Source organism: Copidosoma floridanum, unplaced genomic scaffold, assembly GCF_036245765.1.
Source record: "Copidosoma floridanum isolate Cflo_tuat_1 unplaced genomic scaffold, Cflo_Japanese_pri ptg000019l, whole genome shotgun sequence".
Taxonomy (NCBI): domain Eukaryota; kingdom Metazoa; phylum Arthropoda; class Insecta; order Hymenoptera; family Encyrtidae; genus Copidosoma; species Copidosoma floridanum.
Window position 1 is genome coordinate 6,795,976 of NW_028321896.1, and position 21,301 is coordinate 6,817,276.

Below are 21,301 nucleotides of genomic sequence, written 5' to 3' on the forward strand. Positions count from 1 at the left end.
AAAACGTCGGGGATGAAAATCTTTTTTTTTTGTTCCTTTATACAACCGAACGTGGTTTTTGGACATCTGACGCAACATTCGGGTCTCGTGTAATAAATAACCTTCTTTGTATATTTTGTCAACAAACACGAATATTTTTACACGACGAAAACAAACAAATCCTCACATGTGTATATATATACACGGTAAAAAATGTTGTTTTTAAAATGTTTAATCGATCCCCACTCATTTTCGCTCGTGCTAGCAAATGGGTGGCAAAATTAGAGCTGTCCCACGTAGTCAAAGGCAACTCGACGTTATCTGGTTCCGATGCCGAGGTATTGTCAAACTGCCAACTAATACTTTTGTTTTCCCCTATTGAACGTTGTTTGATGACAAATAAACTCGCGCATATACATAGAGAAACGTGTATGCTAATAAACTTGTAAAGTATACACACGTGTACGTTCGCGTGTTTGACACCGCGTTTGCGTCAATGATCACAGTTTACGCGTACCCCACCCACGTGCCGTGCGTATATCTATTAGTGTTATTATTTTGTCATACGTGTACGTACATTATGTGTTTTTCAACTTTTCAATTTGCAAAGCGAAAACACATCGTACGCATGGGTATCGAATTAACGTGGTCGTAGAAACTATGTGTGTGTGTGTGTGTGATCTTACTTGCGTAAATTGCGGTCCATGGGGGAAAGTTGGGCATTTTCGGGTGATAAATCGACATGGTGTCAAATGTCAAATTAATGGCATTGTGAACGTCGTCGAGCAACCGGACGCTGTAGGAGTTGGTGTTTATGTCGTCCGCGTCCTTGATCAGTAAATCATTTTCATCCAATCGATCGCCCTGTAATCCAAGCGCACGGTTACACACCATTAGTCTTCCAATATGCTATTACTGCCCGCACACCAGAGGCAATTAACAAACGTTGGTAAAAAATTGTTTCACCACCACCACCACCAGCAAAGTACGGGTGAAGAGCTTCATCCGATCGAGCATCGGTATATAGGTGTACGGGGCCCATTAAAACGAAAAGAAAATAATTAAAAACGAGTGAACAGTAGTCGCGCGGACGCGTGAAAAATGCATACTGCATGACTACTGCATCCTCTCGCGGCGCGACCCATCAATCTCAATCCCCGTGTTTTTACAATCGCCCCACCGACGAGGAAACCCGCGTTGCCCCAGGAATTTATTTCCGAAGAAGCGGCGGAAACTCCACGGCCGGATTAATAATAGAACCTCGGGAGACGACGAGCCGACAAAAATCGGCGGTGTCCAAGGGGAACGAAAAAAAAAAAAAAAAAAAAAAAAAAAACTCTCCTCGTCTCGAGAAAATTGGGGAGGAGGGGAGATATGGCCTGGGAAAAAAAGGTGCATCGTTCCTGTTTTCCCATTTTTTTCCTTTCCCGGTTCTCGCTCTCGTCTCCGCTCTCTTTTCTTATGTATATACACCTGTATTTTCTCGCCGTCCCGAGCGCGACGCAAGGTAAATAAAAAAGGCCGTCGCGGATGGGGATATTTGAGTGGCCTGCGAAGAAGACGGGGGTGATAACAAGCGCGAATTTTCAGTCGGGGATGAGATGGTGCTTTTAATCTCGGAGCCACTTAATTTTCCTTGGCACTTTTTACCTCGCTCCCCGTCCAAACAAACGGCGGACTCCTTCGCCGACTGCTGGATTGAATTTTGCTTGCAATCGACTTTCTTTTTTTTTTTTTTTTTTTTTTTCTTGGCTCCAAATGAAATGCGGCATTGCAGATGATCAACCGAGGGAGAAAAAAAAAAAAAAGATACATCATTGCACTCGTGTAACTAGGAATCCATTATTGTTACAGGCACTTTTATCCGTCAAGTGTTTTTCCAATGCGACGCCTCGTGCGAGCGACCGAAGCCACGGCTATTTTCATCCCGGGATTTTGTTCGGAAAACACAAGAGGTGGCTGAACCAATATATACGCGGTCGTTAACTACGTACAAGTTTGTGTTGTTAAATGTGCCGTGAGCCAATTATCCGAAAATCCATGAATCGAAAAAGCAAAAATTTCCACTTTGGCTCCAGTTCCTGTACGTTTTTCCATGCCGAGGCGAGCTGTACACAACGTAGTGTACATAACTCCCGTGGCCCCGAACAAACAGACGGGGAGTGCGCGCACACGGATAAGTAAGAGAAACCGTGCGAGCCGGGGCCAAAAGAAGAGGAAAAAAAAAAAAGAAGCAGGAAGAGTGTAAAATATGGACCATCGGAGGGACAGATGGATCGAGCGGAGAGGGAGCGAAGAAAAAAAAAGGGCACCCGCTCCCTCTGTCTGGGCTTTAATCAGGATCAGCCCCTGGAGCCCTCGACCCCTCTCTACCCTTTGCCGGTCGTGTACCTCTCTCCCTTTTTTTTTTTTTTGTTTCCACGCTTCGAGACAATGCCCTTAATAACGAGTGCAATGTGCTTCCCTGATTAAGCTGCTTTTCCTCCCTTTTCACGCTACCTTCGACAAATATCATCCCCCTGTGCGCACCGCACGCGACGAGGCGCCGATAAATGCGTGCACGTATCTGGAAAATGGATTTCGAGCTGCGCGTGTACACAGACCGAGAGTTTTCCAATCGAAGGGAGATGTAGAGATGGAAGAAACGGTGAAAGGACTCCTCGCTGTTGGCAATCTCGTTACGAGCAGCAGGTGGGATTTTCAAGGTGCACTGGATTGCAATTCGAACTTTATTTTAAACAGGTTTTTTGCACGTGGATTCAAACTTCGGGGCAATTATTTCACTAAATTCTTCGTCCCTCGAATAAAATGCTTCGTTTTGGTGGAAAATTATATATTATCCGTCGTTACTAGTACGAGTTTTTTTTTTTTTTTTTTTTTTTTTTTTAGCAGAACAGTGCAGTACGTATAATACTTTGGATATTAGTTTTTTTTTTTTTTTTCATGCATCGTTTGTGCTGGAAAAAATTTACTCTAGCGCATCACATTTTCAGAAAAAAAAATTATGACGCAAAAAAATATAACTGTAAAAGTTCTCCGTGCCCGAGTCTGCACTTGGTGAGTTATAAAGAAGTCCAGTTGAAAAAACACCTGAACTTTAAATCAAGTTATTGCTTGGATGATATTGCTGTCGAATAAACAGAAATTAGATCAAAGAATTATGACGTGGTATGTTTTTTCTCTTTTTTTCAAACATCAATCAAAAGCCAATAATAAATATAATACATGGGATGAAACTAATTTATTTCGCGTGAGTTTAACAGGTGAATATCAGGTACATTTTACTTACAAGTGTGTAGGTACACAGATATGGAAAAAAAAAAAAAAAAAAAAACAAAGTTGTTGAATTGTAACCTTCGTCCTTACCAAGAAAGTTTCAAGGTTTGCCATTCCTCTACAGACAATTGTTTTATTGTTTTTACAACGTTTCGAAAGAACGGAAAAAATATTTGTTGGAGCAAAAAAAAACGTTCTTGTATTGTTTGTTAGCGTGTAAACACATAATCTACCACGTGTATATGCTATTGTGCATTGACGCAGCTGTGAAATTGGCAGAGAAAATACAGGTACGAAACTTTGGTACAGTTAAGTGAACTTTTATTGTGTTATCATATGCAACTTATGCCTCGTAAGAAATAAAAAAAAACTGACCATCATCGTAAGCAATAAAAAAAAGGCTTTCCAATTACCTTGGTAAACTCGCTCAAGTGAAACTCGACGCTCCCGTTCGTCTGCGATATCGGGGGATTGTCGTTCTGATCGAGCACGTCGATGCTCAACACCCTGCCGACCGTGTACTGCATCCCAGTCGTTTCCTCCCAGACTCCGCATCTCAGCTCGACCGACACCTCCGGCCCCGTGCCCTTTGGTGGCTTCCTCGCGTCTCGATCGAGCGACTCGTTGGCGTACAACTTGCCGTTCACCAGATAAAAGAAATCCGTTCCTGTCTCGTTTCCACCCAACAAACCAACAATTAGCACAACCATCCCAATTACTTGTTGTTGTTGTTTTTTTGTTTTCCATCTCATGGCGACAACAATGACAAAAATTCAATAAAAAAAAAATCTCATTCATCATATCATCATTGTCATCATCCACTCGGTTGCGAAACAATGATCCTATACGGGTCCGTACCGTTGAGCAACTCGTAGCCGCTGACGTAAAAGTTGGGACAAATGGATTTGTAAACGTCCGGGGCCAGAGTGCCGAGCATCGTCGCCGGCTGGTTCTCGTAAATCCTGTACTTGGTGCCGTTCCAAAAGCACATGTCCTGCAAACACATACGATACAGCAACCAACTCTGCCCACAGTCGCAGACTGGAGTCCGTTTTGTTTTAATTTGCTCCGCAATCTATATGTCAAGTGCATTCTGCACGAGTATTTTGGAATTACCAAGGAGGGGAAAGAGGCCCCCCACAATCAATCACATTGTTTCCGTAAGGGTTGAAATTATTGATTCGACCGAGACGCAACGAGGGGGATAGCAAACACGTACCTTGAGATATCGGGTGCAATTGATTTGGTCCTCGGGGATGGCTTCGGGCTGGATGTTTATCTCGAGGAAGGCCTCGGCGCCGGTCTTTTCTCTCGCCCGGACGACGATTGCGCTCGAACCGCCTGAAAGAAGGGGGCGCGGGAGTAAGTATACTTTTCGGTTCGAGGGGTCGAACGTGCGGATGAAATTTTCACGGCGGTGATTGTTAAAGAGGGGGGGGGGGAAACCAGCTCACCATCCTTGGGCAGAGAGTGGAGCACGAGGTCCCCTTTCCTCGGGTCAAGAGTGGCGACGTTGTCCTCGGACGGCAGAATAAAGTACTCCACGTCCTCGGTCTCCGTGGCGTTGCTCCTCAGGGTCCTCACCGTCGTCAGGTTGATCTCGGCTATCAGACCTATGCTGCTCCTCGTGTACGGTATGCGCAAGCTCAGCTCCGACTGAGGAAAGTACAGCCCTGCAATCCGAATTTTGCAACCGCGTGAGTTTTCACTTGGAAAATTCTTCGAGAAGAAGAAGAAAAATACACATGTATGCATACACATCCTCGCGGACAAAAAGTCCTTACTTTTTTTTTTTTACCTCCACCCCCTGTTGTTCGTACAGCTGCTCGGCTATACCGACACGCGACGGAAAAAAAGGAGCCTTCGGGACCTTTCCAGGTTGGGGGGAGGGGGAGGAAACCGGAGAGCGACAGTCGCTCCGCGCTGGGTATAGTCTTTCTGCTTTTTCGCAAAGGGATGCGAGCGTACATGTATATGGCGAGGGGGGTGGCTCGGGGACATTGATACGCGCTCGGCAGACGGAATGAGGAAACGGCGAGAGGAAGGAAGAGCGGGACTCGAGCGAAAGCTTGCATACTGGCTGATTTACGTGAGCGTATATTATATGATTTTAAAAAATTCGACCGACAGATCCATTGCGCGTGCATACATAGTTTCACACTTTTTACGCACTTTCATCTGCATAATTTTACGCGTGTAATTCATTACTATACGCACTTTAAACGGCTTACATCGACACGTTCGAGGTGTGAACTACGCACTTGAAACATATATTAAAACTATATTGGCACCTACAAGAGTGTAAAAAGTGTTACAGATTTTATGCGCTTGGATTTGTATTCGCGTGGCAAATTGCGTTTCGATGTGGAATATATTCCACGAGCGAACTTTACATGAATCTGATGTGGTGAACCACTCGCGAAAAAATTCAATCCACCAGTGGGTGCAAGAGTTCAAGGAAACTGTGGCGTACCGGGAATTTAATATCCACGCGTACAAGCGTTTTTGGGGGTGATTTTTAACATACCAAAAGTTCAATTCACGTGATGTAGGTATACGTGTCAAACGATGACTCGTCGTTTGATTGATATTGCGTCGCAGTAGTTTTTAATTTATTGCGCAGCAGCAACGATAAATTGCACGGATTTCAATTAAAACGGCGTAATGAGATGTCTGCTGTTACCCAGCCACTAAAAAAAAAAGAAAAAAAAAAAAAGATTCGCGTCCACGGAGCGGGCGATCAATATTTACAGGCAGTTAAACGGTGATCAGCGGGACGTCTCGGCCGTTGTACAAAGCTCGGCGGGGATTTTCACGACCCGCGCCAAACCGACCTCCAACGAAATTCCTTCTCTTTGCCGCGCTCATCAATAAAAACATCGAATGGGAATAAACGTTTGTCTCGCGTGACCGGATTGCCGATGGATTTTTACGGCATTCGGTACACGTCCCCGAGGCACCTATAAAAAAAATTCCATCCATATACGTTTCGCTAATGAGCTACACCCAGAGTCGGTGGGGGGATGAACGTTGGCTCTAAAAATATACAGCCGAGGGAAGCCGGACGTCACAAGATTTCACAACGACAGGGTAGGCGTCGAGCTGACAATGCTGGGAAATTCGAGAGTTCCACGCGCCCGAGGAGTTTACGGCCGTCACCTCCCAAGACCCCCGCTGGCAAAGGAGCTCCGGTTTTTTTTTTTTACCTCGACCAGGTGGAGGGATGCGACGTAGACGGTGGAGGGATGACCCCGTTTCCCCTTTTTTTTTTTTTTTTTTTTTTTTCAATACATCATTATTAAGATTAAAACAAGTCTTTTTTATCACCACTACACGCGCGCGTTGAAAGTCGCGTGACGCCTACTACTCGCAATTAATAACCAACCGCCCTGTGTACGCGCGTTTGTTCGTTATACAAGGAAAAAGTGTCTATGCACGCGCACAAAAGTGACGTACATATTATATGTATATTATATTGTACCCATCCCGGGCCTCGGATACGTATACTGCGGTGCTCCGTGGGATCGCGTAATTTAATTGCCGAGGCTTTTCTCGGACGAGGAGACTATTGTTGTTATTCATTTCTCACTTCAGTTTTAACGGGTGTCTTTAACGACCAATTCCACCGTGTGTTTTTTCATTACCGGTGCTTTAACGTCCGATCGTGGGATGAAACTGCTCTTTGAAAAGTGATGATTCCTTGGTGGGCACGCGTGTCGGGGTGAATGAGAAAACTGCTCCAATGCATATACTTCGGTGGGTTATAAAACAAGCAAACATGCGTTATCCGCTCTTGGGATGTATTTTGCATTGTTTTTTTTTAAATTTCATTATACCCGTTGTTATATACCGCCCGCCGCTTATTACCGTTGACCAATGTCATGGATCGAGACGCGCAACGAGATAAATACAGTCAGCGCGAATTCAAAGTAGGTGTACATGCACCCACCCTCGCGTATCGCGCAACAATGGAATCACACGCTCGCGTAACGCGATAACAATCAATATACGTACGGGCACACCTGCGACACCGAAAAATAATACACGCGCGAGTTCCAACTTTTGCGTACGTGTATTGTATATGACCCGTGTATGTGACTACACTATGCCACAAGAGAGAGAGAGAGAATTCGCCGTCCAACAATACGACGTATCCGAGTGCAGTGCGGAAACCATATGTATTGTGTATACTATCACCCACGTCGTATTACGATTCCCGAAAACAGAGACCCGGCCTCTCTCTCGCACACGACAAAAGGCTAGGTATACGCGCACAAAGATGGACGGGGGGGAGGGTGTGTGTGGAGAAAGCGATACGCGCGAGAAGCCCTGCAAGCTCGCCCGTACATTGTACGCCTATACTTGTGTGTATATATTATCGTCCTGTCGGACGCGGGTGGATTCACCTCCGCAGGAGCACTTTTGCTCGATTGTGCTTTTTTACATTTGCTTTGATTTTCGTTTCATCTCGTGTACAACCAAAATATATACCTACACTCTTCGTTTTTGTACATTTTTTTTTTTTTATTTCCCTTCAATTAGAACTGCGCTTTTTTCGGGCTTCCCAACGAGCGACGCGACTAATTGGCGCTCGTTTGATTTTAAATGCGAATATAAACACCCCCAGCAGCTGCGGGGTCGAGTGGTTTTTGATGACCCGCTGTTTTCGGTCGACCGTACAGTAGGCCGATTGACATTGGCTATCGGTTTGTACTTTCGCTCGTGCAAATTGGGTGTAGTATTATACGAAAGGAATTTGCACGTATTTGAATCCACGATATCTCTGTCACTTTTTGGGCCGAATTCTAAAGTTGTTATTTTGCCAGATCAGATTATATTGCAAGAGTATATTAATAACTGTCTCTCGAATGATTGTTATTTTTTATTTATTTATTTTTTTTATTTTCGTTTATTCGTTGTTTTACTCCCGTCGGGTACATCGTGATGGTTCTCTCGTCCATTTTAACTCCAATAGTAATCAGCATCACCGAGCAAAGAGAGAAAAACAGATAATTCAGCATAACGAGAATCGTTGGCATATAATGTATATTATATTGTACTCCGATTCATGCGAGAGAAACTAGTGTGTACAGAGCAACTAAAAAGACACAAAGTTCTTTGCTCTACGCTCGCACCGTTAAATTTATGTGTACGAACAGCGCCTACTTCCCTCTACCCTCCGCGAACAGTATATATATATATTATACGTACACGCGATGTCATCGTTATTCTGTAAAAAAGATACGAAAAAAAAAAAAAAAAAAAAACGCTGTAACCGAATAAACTCACGCGCGAGATGTTTTCTCTCTCCCCCTCATTCCCCCACTATTTATTTTTTTGTATTTTTTCAAGTACCCATGGTATTTTTTTTCCGTTGACGTAACAGTCCTACTACCTAATGTTGTATACCTATACATCCCAAACGGATACATCGACAGCAGCAGTGGCTAAGGGCCGTGCTCTGCATCCTCCGAAATAGATACACCTCTTTGCTTTCGGTGCATATATTTATATGCCCACGTATACGTGCGCGTGTAGGTGTACGCCCGTATATTTATAGATTTTAAATGAGCTTGACGCGCGTGGGCGCCTCCACGCCTTCGACACGTGCACACATAACGCGGTGCCTCGTCGTTTAGGCCGATGGATCCTCGAGAGATGCTCCGAGTGATAATCTATTTTCCTTAATGATGTATGGTTGGCAGCGCGCTTGGAATATATATTGTCCAATGCGGACTCCGTTTGGCTGTTAATGCGAGGGTTAAACGAGAGTAGTGTGTCAGGTCGGGATCAAACGCTAACCGTCTGACACACTGCTCCCTTTTTTTTTAACTCCGTATGGAATCCATTTTTTTTTTTTTTTTTTTTTTTTCTCCTTTTTTCAGAAAAAACAGTCGACGAAGGGAATGGGAATTTTGCACCGCAAACATTTCACTTTTCAAGAAAAGGATATTGGTAACGTTTTTTTTACACATACGCCCAACTTTTATTTTACGACTCCTGACGTGGTTCCGCTCTTTTTTTTTTTTTTTTTTTTTTTTTTACTTTCGTTACTTTTTTTCTCTCCCCTTACACGTTACTTTTTCATTTTCTATCTCATTAATCTCTCCTCAACTACTGTCTCCTTTTTTTTTTTTTTTCTTTTTTAATTTTTTCTCCACGCCGCTTTTACGTTTCTTTGCTTTTTGTTATCCAACTCACAATATACAGGTATATACGTATAGTTTTACTCCCATTGTTTTCCGTGTGCGCTTCGCTTTTAACTTTTTCTCTTTTTGCCCCTCTTTATTTTATCTCTGTGTGCGCGCGCACGTGTGTTTATACTTACTATTGTTTTCTTTCATTCAAACAACGTTTTAAACATTTTTTTATTTTTATTTTTTTTGTTTTTTTACTCCACCATAATTTTTTTTTCATCCACCCGTAACTGTTAATCTTGACAAATGAATAAATGAAGTCAAGCTTACTCCCCACGAAATACACTTTCCCCTGTTGTTTTTTCGAGATGGCGTTTGTGAGCGCATTTGATATAAATATAAATGACAGTCACGATAAAATCGTGATAAGCGATACACCTGCACCCCAGTATAGTGAAAAATGCTGCTCTTCGTGAAACTGCAGCTGAGAAGAGAAGAAATTCCAGAGAAATTTAGTGAGTAATGCAGCAGCGGCTTTGCGTTAAGAGACAATTAGTCCCTGTAGTAAAATGATGATTACGCGAAGCGAGAGAGAGAGAGGAGCTGCAGCCGGAGGTGAAACGAAGCAGCGGTGGATTCCAAGGGATGAATAAAAGAGGGTCACGGGACACGTGCGCGCGTCGCCGTCAAAAAGCCACAAAGTCGTTAAATTTGAAGGCGAAAACTCGCGGCTCCGAGCTGTGGTTTTTCGCGCTCGAGAATAATATTGCTACCATTATTACTATTGCAGTAAAAAGTTTTATCGAAGCTGTATAAAAAATACGCTTCGTCTCTCTGAAATTGCGAAAGGACCATACCTCGAGGCTTTGTATATGGTTATTTTTTCATTTGATCCAACATTTTTTTTTTTTTATAGAAAAGCTCGAGGGGTGCGGTTTCTACCGTGTTTGGAACTATATCATCGAATACATGTATACGTGCCTGTACAATAAATTATTCATAAGATGCTCTTCTGAATCAGAGTAAATTACTTTTACTCGGAACGTTCCGACGCTTAATGCACTGCAAATTGTATGGCATGCGTTTCTAAAATATATATGTATTTGAATAACGAAAAGTATAATCATATGTACACGTGCGCTTGAAACATTTTTTTTTAAATGTTAATTTCCTCGTGGGTACGTACGCGTTGATGAATTATTTATTCTGGAATACAGAAAATGTCTAATAATTTTTAAAGAATTTTTTTACAGTGAAAATGTTTATTTGTCAAAAAGATCCAAAAAGTGAGCGAGTTTTAAAAGTTACCCTCGATATTATACACTCTCCGTATACCGATTTATGGTTGTTTGCCGTATATACATAACGATACAAAAAACACACGCAACGAATAATCAGTTGATTTCGTGAAAGTAAGGGTTGCACCGAAAACCATCGATATACACATCTGGAATTAAAATGACCCTCCATCTGAATTGGAAATCAGTGAAAATTAATGCAACACGAAATATATACCTATGGACACTCAAACCCGTTAAAGTCGAAACTCGGCGTTTTTCTCGATTCTTCATTATTTAATCAAGAATTCCATTAGTTCGGCCCGTTGGCCCGATTTTTGTTAAATTTCCCGGAAATTTCTCAAGTTGGCGAATATCTTTGCGCACGCGACTTTTCTCATTAGTCAAAGAAGCGTGTGGGACTTTGGGGGATGGACATCGCGTAGGTCGTACCAATAAAGCATACGCCCGAGGTACCACGGGGTCTCTCTTCGTATCATTCGTAGCTCAGCTATTGTGTATTGGACTTTGCCGACCCTTCTTGTATATCTCCTCATCTATTGTTTTCTTTTCTTTTATTTCAACTCTTATCCGCAATCGTGATTTACCTGTAAATTTCAAACATCATTTAAAGCACATTTAACGTTTATCAGTCGAATAGAAAAATTAATTTGGAGTTTCGATAAATAAAATAAATTAGTTTGATAAAACGCGTCGCGTCGGTCATTGCTGCGTGTCACGCCAACCCCTTGGAGTAAAACGAGGAAAAACAAAGAGACCCCACGTGATGAGATTCAGGATTAGATTTTCTCCCCCTAAGTGAATACTTGGATGGCCTTGTGTATTGAACGGAAAAAAAAATAATAATAATAAATAAATAAACAAATGGAGATATAACCGAGGGACAAATATTTTCTTGCACGCATCAATAAAAGCCGTGCAAACGGTCTTATCGGGGGATAATAAAAAATACATCGGATGCAGGGTATGGTTGAGCGATGCGCAAACACAAACCGCCCCTTCGGACCCTGAATCTCATTATAATGTTTATTGACGAGTTATCCGCGTCCACGTTGGAATAGAGAGAGAGAGAGAGAGAGAGAGAGATACATCGAGGGCGGCGTGTTTTCCTCATGGGCGCAGCACTTGTGTTTGCTCGGTGTTGAGTTGCGCCCCTGACGTCTAAAAGCCCGTGTTCATCGCGCGTGTACCATATATTTATATCATATACGTATGACGGGCACGACGCTCTAATGGCGCATCGAATTTTCTATGTACAATCATCGCGTTTGTTTTTTCATTGTTGTTTTTACCTTCTTCGTTAGTAATTATGATAACGTCGAAGTATGAAAAAGTGGCACTCCAAGCTGCTGTGTACCCACAAACGAAGGAACTTTGGTCAAGCACCTTTGGGGGATGAGCGGTTTTTCAGAAAAGTTCATCACCGTTTGCTTTTTACTTGGCAAAGTTTCGATACGTACTGCCGGGGGAGTATAACTTTCTTTTTTTTTTTTTTTTTCTATTCGTCAAAGACTGGCTTTGGGAAGGATGGAGCGAGCCCAAAGGAGTGTCGACTATGGCAGAGGCTTCCTTGGACTCCTTGGTTTTGACGAACGACTTTTAACGGGAGATCACTTTTGGAAAGGGCGCAATTTTCCAGATCAACCGAGTTTTCGGGCGTGACGAGTGTAATGATTTTACTGGTGGCAGAAAAAAAAAATTGGGGCACGGAAGACGCTCCGGTACTTCTTTGTGATGAATTAAAATCCGTCTTTGCTCTGAAATGTTTTATAGTCTTCCATAGAGGCTTTGGGTGCGGCGTATTTCATCAAACGTCAACCTTCTTTTTTTGTAACTACCATTTGTTGGATCTACCTATGGGTTTTTTGGGGTAAAATTGTATCCTCGATAATCAGTTTGTTATTACGTATGTGTTTGGAACCTCGAAATGTTTGTATACAATTTCACGTAGATAAAAAGAGAAAAAAAAAATGACTCGACGAGATCAACAAAGATTGACGAAACTTCGGTGGAAAATAAAATTAACGCAACTTTTCTCTTGGAAAAAGTTTTCACTATTTTCTTCGGTGTACAAAATTGTCACTAGCGAAGTAGTGAAATAATAATGGTATTTATCTGCGATCAGTCACTATAATTTAGTGATCCAACGAGAGATTTTTATTCCATCAAGGACAATTCTATAACTTGTAAATATTATTATTTCTTATTACACTAAGAGAAAAAAAAAAAAAAAAAATTATAGAGAAATTCCAGAAAAAATTACCATTCCGCACAGTAAATCGAATGCAATCTGGTAAAAAAGGAAAAAATTATTATTTTTAATAGTAAAAATGATTGTTTTAAGGTTTACTGTTCCAGCATGGTAATTTTTATTGATCTATAACCATAATTTTTACTTTTCAAACAATCAGGCCGAACAAAAAAAAGTATCTGAATATGAACTCCCTTGCACGGTATACACCTACATCAAGTACGTACAAACGAATCAGGTGGATTAGATGTAATAATGTGCGAAGCCTCATGTTAATTACACGATTGACGAGAAAGATCGTGAACACCCCTGGCTTCGTCTACTCGATGGCTCGTTACGGAGTTCGTCGAATCCCTGGGAGAACCCCTTGTTTTATCCCCTCCTGCGCCATTAGGTGGCCCAGAAGGTAAAGACGCAAAGTTACGGGCTACATCGTGTTCGTGTGACGTTACGACAAACTTTTTTTTTTTTTTTTTTTTTTTTTTTTACGATGTCCGTACGAAGCTGTGCAGGTGTTCTCGATGGACTGGACGGTTTTACTCGCAATAACGTTCTCGCCTACAAAATCAAGGCCAAAGAGGAACTTTCCTGATCAAGCGCGTACACATTCCAACTGTACAAACCCTTGCGATGGTGGCGAATCCGTATACACGAGCCCCTTATCAAAGATCACATAGGTGTCCACGTGGCCGCGGGTCGGTTTGTGCGTGGAGTATGTAACCCACGACGAGTTTAGTGTATATAGCTCCAAAGTGGTCTTGTCCCGCTCGGTTGGGCTCGACTCGCCCGGGCACGCGTGTACATCGGCTTTTGTACTCTTGGTGAGCCGGGGGGAAAAAAAAGGGGGTCGATGCCTTAAATCTCCTCTGGTTGATTAACGACGCCTCGACCGAGTCGCACGCGACGATTGATTTTTCGTGATTCCGGCGCAGTGGGTTTTCTGCATATACGTGTATATATGCTCTCGGCCATGGGGTTGGAAGGGGAGGGGTTTTGCTCTACGAGTTGGCGATATAGTTTTTTTTTTTTTTTTTCCCTCTATTTTCACGTTCGGTCGATCCGGCGATCAATTTTAAAGTCTTGGAAAAACAAAATTTACATCGATACCTTTCGCCGAAGGTCAACCAATTTTTCGGAATTTATTTTACGTAAGCTTATAACTTCATTGTAAGGTACGTGCATGAAACACGTTTGTTACTCAAATATACTATGTTATTAATTATTATAGTTAATATTTCCTTGGTTTCTCTTGGTTGCCCAACAATTGGTACCTACAGATTCCAAGTGACACACAAGCATACTATAAACAAAAGGTGATTGATGTCTGTCCCTGATTTTTTTTTTTTTTTTTTTTTTTTACGCTAGTAACTAGTACAAAAAAATAAAAATTACGATAATTTACAAAATTTACATTTGCAAATACGAGTAACAACAACCCGAATGACAAAAGCTGTCCAAGGACGCCTTGCTTAAGTATAGAGTAAAATTAAAAAGCTAACGGGTGAGCGATGAAAGCTCTTTGGCTGGAAAATGAGAAAGGTAGATGAATAATTACCCTCGTTCTCTCGTATCAAAACGTAAAGATCGTTTGTACGTACGTCAAATAGCCTGTGTCCACCGCAATATTCTTTTAACCGACTGGTGTATACCGTGGCTGTCCCTGTACACTGTCCGTACGTGCGTACATGTACATATCATGTGTATAGGCCACCCTTGACCTTCGTCCAATTGATTTATTTGCTCGTGAACTTTTAGCTTTTTACGCGAATTGCACAACCCCTATATGTAGCAAGCCCTGCTATAGCAGTGCTTTCTCTAACTTGATCATCAAAATGCTCTGACGCACAAAGTACGCGGGCAATGGTAAATTTTCATCAGCCGAGCTTTTGGGAAAATGACTTTTTTTTTTCCCCCCCCCGAGCAAAGCACAACCTAACTTTAACAAGTATCTGTCCTCGCGTGAAAGGGAAAAAAAAAACAAAAAAAACAAAAGCAAATGTTCTCAAACACGCCCATATCCCATGGTTTTTTGATACGCGTCAACATCGTGCTTTTCGTATCTCCAACGTATTATCTCCGGCACTCGGTGATCAATCGAATAACCGACTCGAAAAAACCCGCCCATTTTTCACGTGTCACGTGGCAAGCTCCCCCGTCCCACTGCACCCCGATGCGCCCGAACGTTTCAACCCTATGACACCACAGCCGAGGGCTCGGGAGCGCCGTTCTTTCTTCCTTTGGCGACCCGGAGAAGCCTCGTCCTCCTTTCATACCGCGGATATTCCGCGCAGCCCCGACGTACCGACTTTTTCTTTCGTCACGCACCCACACGCGCCTCGGAAATCGATGATTGGAAGTTCCGTATCGGCCCGGTATATACACAGTCGCCGCAGCGATAGGCCCCCCCTATCTGCATTTGACACTCAACTTTGAAACCTATATACTGCTACGCGCGTGTGTGCACGGACGCTCCGAGGGTCCACTTTATAGGATACCTGAAATTTCTCTCTTCGTTTCCTCTCCACGCCCCATGTTTGCCGATGTATCGCGCGTGTACTGGCCGAGATAACCTTGGACAAACACATTTTTTCTTCTCCGCCTTGGCGGCTGTGGAAAATATAGTTGAATGAAAAAGATAACAACCGAACAGAGAGCGCGTGTGCTTGGGCCAACTCGGGGAAAAGTCCACGAGAGCTTTCCTGGTTTCACCGCCACCCACGCGCACGGGGTCAAACAAATTCGTTCTTTTGCGTATAATCTCGTTTTCCGCGAACGCTACCCGTCGGTTTTTGTGCGCCGCATCCCTCCCGGTGCCCCTCGTCACGAGCCGAAAATTTGATTAAACACAAATTTCATTCAAATTTTCCACGATGGAGTCATAAAAAAAAAAAACAACAACAACATCCCCCCGCCACCCCATTGCCGGTTGGAATCGATTGTTGCGCCGACTGGTGTAAGCCAGCAGCCTCCGTCCTTTATCCCCGGCCCTTTGGCCGAACAAAGGCCCAGACTCGCTAAAAGCCCTGCCTGGAGGCCAAAAGACGGATGATACACGACGCACCGCGAAACAGCTCCGTCTCTTATCCGCCGGACCTTTGTTTTCCCCCGGTGCCCGGGCTCTAATGGGGAAATCGATATTAAATTCGCAAATGGGTATTTAGGTGTACATAGGTATATATATATATATATATAGCATTGCGCTGCTGTTGTTGTTTTAAGCGCGTGTGTGTGTGTGCGAAGGTGGCGTGCTCGCGTGACGGTGGCTATAAAAACGGGCTCCGCCGTGCCACCCCCGTGAGTCGAGTGTAAACTTTTGCGAAGGACTCGAGGTCCGATGGGGCTTGGCTCTGCCCTGCGGACGATGCTGCGTTTGGCTCGGTGATGCTTGAATTTTCTTGGAGCAGGAAAGGAAACCGAAATCGATTTTTCGGGATGGAAGAAAAGTTTTCTCAAAGTTTGGCATTTACAATTACCCGGAAGTAGATTATCCCTTGTCTTGTATAGGTGGCACAAGCTTATTTGCTGTAGCCGAGTTTACACGCGGAGTTTACAATTAGCTGTAATGGTTTCGCTCCGTCAACCTCATAAAGGGTACTTAGATAGTAGCAGCTTGCAGGGCAATTACGTGGAATTAACATCCGATTTTCTAATTACGGGTATTACTCAACCCTCGCGTTATTTACTGAATTCGTGCAGTGTATTATCTTATACATTGCACGCGGTTACGTGAATTAATTTCATTCGCAAGGTGATACACATGTACCGGTTCTGCACTTTTGATGCACCTACTTGGAATGGTTACTATTATTTGGTGTGTTTCGCGGTATACTCATAATTTTTTCAAGGTCTCTGGTATAGGTATGACTTTTGTGATTTTACTTCGTGAATAAAAAAAAAAAAATAAAAAAAAGAAAAAAAACCTCCTTTTTAGTCGGACCGGAGCGTCGAGTAGAAATTCTTGTCAAACAAGATAAAGAAATATCAATAGAAGCCAACGAGTTATCAACTCTTGGATGTACAAATGTAGTCAAAAGCAATGATATAGAGGGAGGCGAGAGATGGTGAGCCGATAAAAGTATACATGTGTATAAGAGAGCCATTGCACGCACGCGACGCCGAAAACGTAAAGTTCGAGTTCGCGTGCAATCGCGGTCAAGTGCAAGTACAAAGTCAAATTCAATTTCCCCAACTTCTTTTGTACTTTCAGGTGCGTTTTTTTTCCCACTCAACCAAAACTCATTTGTATCCATCGATTGATTTTCTCAAACGCACGAAATTAAATTTGACTTTGAAAAATGTGCCATCGAGTATATGCGGAACACTTAGCGCACTTAGATTATCTCTGTTAACTCCGATGCGTACATCTACCTTGCGAGAAAACTTCTAATTGAACGTACGAAATTTCTCGAGTAACCCCGTGAAATTAGAGCACACGTGCGACAAAGTTCCACATAACGCGTCGTCTATCGAACGCTGATGCGGTTCTATACTTCCGTAGGGTTTATCCTTCAATTATCCGACTTGGATATGTTACCTTACGTTGGGCAAACTTGCTCCGGATCCTTTTTAATGCATCACCACCAAAACATTTTTTTTTTTTTTTTCAATGCAATATGCCTTTCGAGAAGGGTCCATCTGGTCGCATTGACGTGCACACACGCTCGGGAAGGTTATTCATCGACACTCGTCGGGCGAAACGACGTGAAAGAGAGCAGCCGAGCGTCTGGCGTTCCGATCGATAATCCGCGGCCGCGAGTACCCGTATATAATTAGCATAAGCCCCGCGTGGAGCCCGGCCGTGGCAGCAGCGAAGCTTTTGGACTTTGTTGCAAGCTCTTTTTTTCCATTTTTCGCTCCCAGCGCGGAGTAATATTTTCAGGAGCGGTGATGATTAATTTGTCGCACACGTGCGCAACATCGGATTTTATCACCTGTTGGATTATGATGTGCATCTATGCATTAGATGCGGCTTTGAGCGTATTATAATTATTGATGGGGTCGCTGTGAGCTTGGCATTCGTTGGAATTATTCATGCCTGTGATTATGAAATTTGATTAGAGCGGAACACCACTTGGAATTAACGAAGCTTGCGAATATTAATGAATAATAATTATGATGATCAAACTGAATTGAAAGAACCATATATTTCAAATTAAATAAAATGAAACGCCTTGCGTAGAAAATTACGTGCTTTGAGACTATTTGATTTAGATTTATAACAAGCTTGGTGAGCTTTTTTTTTTCAGCGCTTAGTTTTTCAAAAACCAATATCTTATATTGTCCTCGAGAGGTCGTTTGTTTTTTTTTTTATACTAACATATTACCTCATAACATGTCATCGTTTTAGAAATATTTTTTATCCTTGAAACACACATCCCACAGTAAAGTATTGTGTTTCATTTGATAATATTTAAACAAGTGGATACTAGAGAAAACTCAAAAGATGTCATTTTTACATTGAAGAAAATATTTGCTCAAGAATAGTTTCAAGTAAACATTCTCTTGAAATAAGAGTACATTTTTTTACTTGACGAAAATATCTATTTCAAGTATGAAAATATTTTCAATGTCGAAAAATACGTTTTTTATTCTAAGAAATTGTTTTTTTCAATGTAGACATGTTAACATAACTTTTCACGGCAAGTGATAAATTTTGAAAAAACTTTATGTGTGCAACCTTTATTTGAAACGAAAAAAATGATGTTGACCAAGTTACCGTAAAAGTGACGTTTTTTTTCATTGTTAATGATAAAGTTTGCCGTAACCCTCAAGACTGAAGATACCCGTAATCCTGGCCCAAGTTGTCCTAAATCGAATAAAAAAAAAACAAACCTATACAAGCTGATTCCACAACTCGCGGACGAGTAAGAAAAACAGAGGGGCTGAGGTGGAAGAGAACAACAAAGAGGCGAAAAGTCACACGGCGGAATCGTTTCCTATACAGCGCTCTCTCGTCATCGGCACACCACACACTTGAAATAATAACGTTTTCACTGTCCTCGTTATCAATATTGACCAACACCCACTATCGCGACGACGATCCATGGACACCCCCGCCTATACGAGCCCACGGATACCACGACGCGTTGGTTCCGTGAGAAAAGACACGTATAGGCGAGCGCATTAAGGAGCATAAGCCCTTGTACACATCTGCCAGTCGCGGAAATTTTATTGACACGGGACTCTCCTCGATAATCCGACCGGCAAACACGCCTGTGCTCAAATACCACACGGATATCCGCACCGAAGAATAATACGTCACATCGTGTCGAGCCGATCGCGCCAATTACGCCTCTCGACTCGGCCTGTCGTTAAAAAACTGAATTCAAAAATAATTGTCGTTATTCGTGCGGCGGTGCATTCGAAAATCAACAACGGGTCGAGAGAGTCTTCATTTGTCGCGCAAACAGCTACAACGACATACATTATTCCTCCTGACCCCCGGCGTTGCATTCGATTACAATAAAATGCAGTGCGCGCTTCATTTGAAATGCAGAACCGAAGGCGATTGTGAAACGACTCGATTTAAGCTCCCGCGCTATTTTATACAAGTACATCGGATAATTATGCCGTTTCCATTCAAACGCCACTGGCCCTTTCATAATTATGTACCTTGTGTACTCATTGGCAGCTTATTTTACGTTAATTTAAACTTTCGGTAGTAAATGATGGTCCGCGTAATCGGATAACCCGATGCTTATTTTATGCAAATGTATAACAGTTGACGTGAATTTCATCGCAGTCGTCTGCGCACGAAACGTGTATAATTCGATCGAAAGCGTAAGTAATACCTTTGCTTTTGATTGGATTAAGTTTGTTGGTTTGATCGGTAAAAATGAGCTTTGAGTGAGGAAAATTTGTGAAATTACAATAATCAATGACGTGGAAGAAAAAGAAAGAAAAAATAAAAAAAAAAAAGGCACAAAAGTTACCTGACACCAAAGTCCACAAGAACAGCACCAGCAGCACCAGCGAATCCTCGATTTTTGCCATTTCGTTCGTCTGGTGTACAATTATCCCCTTCCCCGTTCTCAGCTACCACAACTCCGATCGGATCACCATCATGATCGGCAACACCACCACTACTGTACTTGCCATGGCATAGCTAATCAATGCCAATAAACACCCCCGACACTTCAATTACAAAGTATCCAAATGTACGAATAATAACTTGTGGTGTATTCACAAAAATGTTTTTATTTCCTTTTGTTCCCAAAGTCTCTTTTATCAATCGGCCAGACGGCTGGCAGACTCCCCCTTTCCTTTTCACCCGAGCGGAGATGAATAGCAGGGCCCGGCTATCGCTCGCCAAAAAGATCCCAAAAGGGATGTATCTTTGTTTCCTCTCCACCACGCTTTTTTTCTCTCTCTCTCTCGGGAAGAGCAAAAAAAGAAAGTTAGAGGTCGACTGCCAGTTGCAGTTCCATCTTGACCGAGGATTGCTCCGGAAGATTTACACGCAACCGAGGCATCCCCTAAATATTACCTCCGTCGACGATGACGATAATGGGTTGATTCACGTACGCGGAAGAGGGAAAAACTTTGTCAATTAAACGGCAAAAGTTGGCAAATCCAAGGCGGCAAATGTCGAGTGTATATCCGGTGATCCACGAGAGATCGGAAAATTGCATCGGATCGACGCGCCCACACGTGACTTACCCGCGTAAGTTGGGGGTGGGGGGGAAAACTTCCCCCGAGAGATAGTAGTGTACAGGGAGGGTAGTGACAGTTGGAGCGCGTCCCGGTGTCTCGGCTCAACAGCCGCTACTGAGCCGGCGGACGACTCCGATGCCGGGAGGGACGAAAATACGGAACGAGGCGCCGCCGCCAGCGTGTTATCATGGGGCGCGCGCGCAGACACACGCTACACGCCTTGTGTGTACCTCGCATACTCCGGAAGGAGCTCTATTTTTTTTTTTTTTTTTTTTCCTGTACGGGGATACGTATTACACGCGGCAGGGCAGAGGTATATAGGTGTAACATGTAGACATATATATATATATATACAAGGAAGGAAAGGGACGACAAACGAGCGTATACAAGGACGAAGAGGCTATCGGTGCCCCCCTCCCCCCCAACGGTACCGTACGGAGGATTATTTTTCGCGAGCCCGCAAAACAGGGGAGGGGTTGGGCACACCTGAGAGTCAGCTTACTATTATATGTATATATATATGTGTATACTTTGTGCGTGGGTAACGAGCGACGGAGAGGATAAGGTATTTTTATACGTACGTGGGGTACAAGCTTTTCGGTAAACATCTCGGTTATTGGTTGTGTGTGTGTGTGTCCATGTTTTGCGAGGCAGTGGTATAGGGGGGGGGGGGGTACTAGCTCTTTTTACCTGGAAGGGTTGGCCCG

At 43.0% G+C, this 21,301-nt stretch overlaps 1 protein-coding gene across 1 annotated transcript in view; it reads right to left on the reverse strand.

Moving 5' to 3' along the window:
• Positions 1-20,181, reverse strand: part of Ret (protein kinase receptor Ret oncogene) — a 30,091-nt gene extending 9,910 nt beyond the window's left edge. Inside the window, exons 1-6 of the mRNA XM_014347962.2 lie at positions 19,874-20,181; positions 4,710-4,928; positions 4,475-4,596; positions 4,114-4,249; positions 3,669-3,922; positions 666-843 (exon numbers count right to left, since the gene is read on the reverse strand). Of these exons, the coding sequence (XP_014203448.2) occupies positions 666-843; positions 3,669-3,922; positions 4,114-4,249; positions 4,475-4,596; positions 4,710-4,928; positions 19,874-19,934 (970 nt within the window). The 5' untranslated portion in view covers positions 19,935-20,181. The remainder of the gene's footprint in view (positions 1-665; positions 844-3,668; positions 3,923-4,113; positions 4,250-4,474; positions 4,597-4,709; positions 4,929-19,873) is intronic.
• Between the last annotated feature and the right edge of the window lie 1,120 nt (positions 20,182-21,301).